General features: G+C 42.9%; 1 protein-coding gene across 1 annotated transcript in view; it reads left to right on the top strand.

Moving 5' to 3' along the window:
* Nucleotides 1–3,602, top strand: part of LOC138614355 (contactin-associated protein-like 2) — a 30,138-nt gene extending 26,536 nt beyond the window's left edge. The window contains exons 23-25 of the mRNA XM_069687748.1: nt 1,208–1,438; nt 1,583–1,657; nt 1,842–3,602. Of these exons, the coding sequence (XP_069543849.1) occupies nt 1,208–1,438; nt 1,583–1,657; nt 1,842–2,041 (506 nt within the window). The 3' untranslated portion in view covers nt 2,042–3,602. The remainder of the gene's footprint in view (nt 1–1,207; nt 1,439–1,582; nt 1,658–1,841) is intronic.
* Nucleotides 3,603–5,101: the final 1,499 nt, after the last annotated feature.

Here is a 5,101-nt window from a genome sequence, read left to right as displayed (position 1 = left end):
CAGAGCTGACGGTTCACTGACTGCCTGATTGTCCCTGTTGTTCACGTCACGTGTGATGTCATGTGTGATGTCACGTGTGATGTCACGTGTGATGTCATGTGTGATGTCATGTGTGATGTCACGTGTGATGTCATGTGTGATGTCATGTTTTGTGGTTTCACTGTTGTTACTGATCTCAGGGTGCTTCACACAGTATTCCCTCCTGAACAAATACTTTGATGCTTTTTGAGGCTGCACTTTCCAACTTTCAATGTTTTTATCATGTTTCCAGACTGACTGACCTTCATGTCTTGAAGTAATGATGTTGTATAAATTCACATTGTGTCACATGGTAGATAAACGATGTCCTCCTGCATCTGATGCAGCTCTGTGATGTCATTAATCCACAATATTAATATTATCAACATCAAATGTACATGAACTTTTCTTTCAACACATTTGTAATGAACTGTGTCCTGTATACTGACTATAAAATAAATTAAATTATGAATATGCATAACATTCAAATGAACTTATATTCAACCACTGTGGCTCTTACAGTATTAGTGGCTCCTCTGAAATCCCTAGTTTTTTTTTTTATAGTGAAAAATTTTAAATATAAAGAAACCCATTGGAAAGCTGTGTCCACATTTTACCGTGGTACTATTCTGTATATAGGTGAGTAATAATACAGAGATGTGAGCTAACATGCTACGTAGATACCATTTTAACACTGATAGTTAGTGTGTGAGGGAGCTAACATCTGTAATTATTCCTGGTATGAGGTCATTATTCTTACGTTTATGTCCATGTTTCATCTGTTTCAGGACAGTAGAAGTTTTATTGTATGAATCCATGTCAACCACAGCTTTGTACTCTGTGTGCTTTGGGCACCCTCTGCTGGTGGAGACATGAACTTCATCCCATCACACTTTCGTTTGGGGAATTTGAAGAAACCAAACACACCTACGTGTTTTTGTGTTTATGTTAAATAAAAAACCTAATAAAATGTTATGTTTACCTTTTGAACTATTTCTAACATCATGTGGCAGCATTAAGTCAGAGCAAGAAAAAAAATCGAACTTGCTTCTCTCTTATTTTGTGAGATCTGAGTCAGCAGGAAAATGAGGTCCAGACTGCAGAGAGATGAACAAAAACAGAGCTGAGTGTGTTGGATCCTGACGATGACCTGACAACTTGAATAAAACCTTCCTGTATGTGTCTGTAGAAACAGGACAGATCGACCCGATCCTGATCGAGCGCTACAACACGCCGGGTTTCGTGGGCTGTCTGTCCAGAGTTCAGTTCAACAGCGTGGCGCCTCTGAAAGCTGCGCTTCGTTCGGGGATGGTGGCGCCGGTCAGCACTCTTGGGATCCTGGTTCCCTCCAACTGTGGAGCCTCGCCTCTCACCATCTCCCCCATGGCAGCGGCTAGTGACCCCTGGCACATGGAAGCTGGTAGAGACACACACACACACACACACACACACACACACACACACACACACACACACACACACACACACACACACACACACACACACGAGGAACATTAAGGAATATCAAAGTCAGATATACAACAGATGTTTCCTCTGTCCGCAGTTGGAGCAGTTTTCCCCTTCAATGAGGACAAGGCCAGCAGTGACGGTGTGGATCGCAACTCTGCCATCGTTGGAGGTAAATCTGGTTTAACGGTAGTGTTAGAGCAGAGCCTTCAAATGACCCCACGGAGACCAAACCCTTCATACAAACTGACTCCAGCGACGCACTTTTTATTTAAACCATAAAGGAGCACGTGAAGTAAAAATAGAAAATATTTGTATTTAAATTTAAACCAGGTGCTCCTCTTTTCTGTTTCCAGGCATCATCTCCATGGTGATCTTCACCGTCCTCTGCATCATGGTGTTCGTGATCCGCCACATGTTCCGCCACAAAGGCTCCTACCACACGAACGAGGCCAAAGGAGCCGAGTCGGCGGACTGCGCCGACGCGGCGATCATCGTCAACGACCCGGCGTTCACCGAGACCATCGACGAGAGCAAGAAGGAGTGGTTCATCTGAGCCCTCCGCCGTAGAGACATTAGGGTGGGGGTAGTTTTCTAAGCATAGGGAGTAGTGAGCGAGGCGATCACCGGAGGGGCCTGGAGGAGGTTTATTTACAGACTTCGTGGAGGACGGGTGGCGTGGCGTCACAGCGTGGATGTTAAAGCACAGCGACGCCCGGCGGAGCGTGTGTCCCTGTTACATGTATGTACAACGGACGGTGGGACAGAAGGACGGCGGGACAGAAGGACGGCTGCAGAGGACAGTGCCATAACGTTACAGGCCTCGGATGAGTGGACGTGTTCATTAGCATTTACATATCATATCATTTCATTTACATTTCTTTTGGAAGTTAATTTATGTAATTAATTTATTCATATTAAATTCATATATTTTTCATAAACATTTATTTTATTTATTGTTTACATATTTGCTTTTTTTGTACATTATTATTTGTATTGCTTTGTGTTATATTTCCGCCTAGAAAATAACGATCCATGAACCCCAATAACCCTCCATGTGTAGCAATGCTCATAATTTCGAATGTTTTTTTTTTTTTTAATATTAAGTGTCATCTTTCATCATTTGCCTTATATTTGTATTCGCTCCAGTTTGATTTGAGCCTTAAGACTGGAGACGTCTGTGTTTGTGCGCACTGACTGGCTTGCTTGTCTGACGGAGACGGAGCCACGACTTTGTTTGCGTTATTTGGATTCAAGAAGAAAAGGGGAACATCGTACTTCTATTTTTGCATCGATGTAACTGACAGTGTCTCAATGACTTTTTGTGCATTAATGTTTTAATGATTGTGTTTTAATTTCACTGATCTGCTGCCAAATGTGTTCAGGGCGGAGTTCAGCGTTCGAAGGCTGAACGGAGTCCTGACGGTCCTCAACAGGTTCACTCAGGTTGTCTGTTTTTATCATTTGTCTAAAAGTAATAACCTTTGAATTCTTAACATCATGGTTATTTAAGAAGCGTCTCACACCGTCTGACCCAGAGTCAGTACGTTTATCTGTGTACAGACAGGAGAGGGATGAGTTTAGCAGCTGACCTGGTTCCATCACAACAAAACACCTTCCAACAACTCCCCGGCTGACTCGTGTTCTCTGTTGAATCCTGACATGCAGACTGGACCACCGACCTGTCCACAACCATCTGAACTCAGCCAACCGTTCTGTGTGTTTTCTTTTTCTTTTTCTTTTTCTATGCAAGATAAAGTGTGTAGCAGCTTGGAGTTGTTGGGAAGCAGAGCTGCAGGCCGGTCTGAGACCAGCGCTCATCAGTGAGTTTTAATTCAGTTCATCTGAGACCGACTTAAAGAAGGAAAAAACAAGCACTGCTGACATCCTGCTGTTTTATAGGGAAAGTCAACTGCGAAATCACTTCTTTGACTTTAGAAAAAGTTAAAAGTATAAAAACAGGAAACAGCAGTGGAACAACAACAAAAATCTAATTTTGGAAACAATCCATTGTGTTAGAACAGGGGTGTCAAACATACGGCCCGTGGGCTGGATCCGGCCCGCCAGGGGGTCCAGCTCGGCCCGCCGGATGACTTTGCTAAGTGTGAAAATTACAGAAAGACGTTTTGTTATTTTTTTTAATCAATCCAGTAATTGCTTCAAAAACAGCGTAAATGCGACGTCTGCTCCGGAGGAAGAAGCGCTCGGTGCCACAGGCAGCCGCGCTCGCTGCTCGCTTTGTGACGCGTTTGACATCAAACGCGTCACAAAGCGAGGGAATCTGCAGAGGAGAGCCGGGGCAGATAAACAGTGGGCTGATGTCTGAGTTTTTGGTCTTTATGTTTCTAGTTTATTGCAGAAAGACCTTAAAACAGGGTTTATCATCCAAAAACCTTCATCAATGATTTAAACATAGAGAAATATTGTCGTTATGTATGCGTTATTACGCTATGATTTTACTGGTCTGGCCCACTTGAGATCAAAGTGGGCCGTATGTGGCCCCTTAACTAAAGTGAGTTTGACACCCCTGTGTTAGAAGCTATGAACGTGGTGCCCTCTGGTTCTACAGTGAAGACCAGTATGTGTGTCGACAGGGATTTAACTGCTGCTGACACAGACAGCTTCAGTACTTCAGCCTGAACTGGAAACAGTATTTTCCACTGGTCCCCCACCTCCAGTGTTCGGGCTCAGTTATGGACTCATCTCTGTGGTGAACGGATGCTGATCATCTGAACTGCTTCTATGCAGGATGGCGAGAAGAACCGACCACAACAAACTCGTCACTGTATAGAAACGACAATTTCCCCTTCCGATTCAAAGGTTTTTCTTATTTCCATTTAACATGCTATTTCAGAGAGATTCATAAATATTACTGTTTTCTCATACGTGTCCTTTTTGGTTGAGAGAGATTCGAGTTAGTCGCGTCTTCACAGATGGACTGAAAGGACTCTCCGTTCAGGACTCTTCGAACGTCTGTGGTTTCCCAGCCTGAGCTGTGTCTTTGATTTTTATGAAGATAATGTTTCTGCAGAAGAATGTTTGTTACCTACCTACTGAACTACGGCTTACATTCTGACATTTGATTGTATGCATTTGTATTCATTTGACTGCACTGTGGTGTACAATGGCATGCTGTTTGACACTGAATGATACACGTTTCTGTCTGATGAGCCACGAGCGTCACATTGCTTTTCTTCATCTTATACTGTATGTATAGAACTTTGCCTAACTGTTCTTTTTATAGCAGATTTCTTCTTCTTTTGTGTTTTTCTCATTGTCTTGAAAAATTTGAATGCTTCTTCTCGCTAAGACCAGTAAAATATGAGTTCAAATCTTACAAAGGCTAGTATTTAATTTGTGACAAAACGGCTGGATGGAGGTGCTGGAAGGAAACGAACCACAGGTCTGCTCACCGGATTGGACAGAAGGAAACACCGTATACTTCAGAAAAGGTGCATGAAGATACGGTACATGGAGATGATAAGAAAGCAAGCACAGAAACCTGCAGCAAAAATACCTCAACGGGATAAAAAGCTGACCATTTATTGGGCCAGAACAGGAACAGTGTAGTTTGGCTCTGGAAGTAAGATTTTATATTTAACCACAAAACTGAAAA

Source organism: Brachyistius frenatus, unplaced genomic scaffold, assembly GCF_029030835.1.
Source record: "Brachyistius frenatus isolate BFR_SWC_R1_liver_20210118 unplaced genomic scaffold, ASM2903083v1 Contig_486, whole genome shotgun sequence".
NCBI classification, from domain to species: domain Eukaryota; kingdom Metazoa; phylum Chordata; class Actinopteri; family Embiotocidae; genus Brachyistius; species Brachyistius frenatus.
This window is presented reverse-complemented; position numbering and strand designations above follow the sequence as displayed.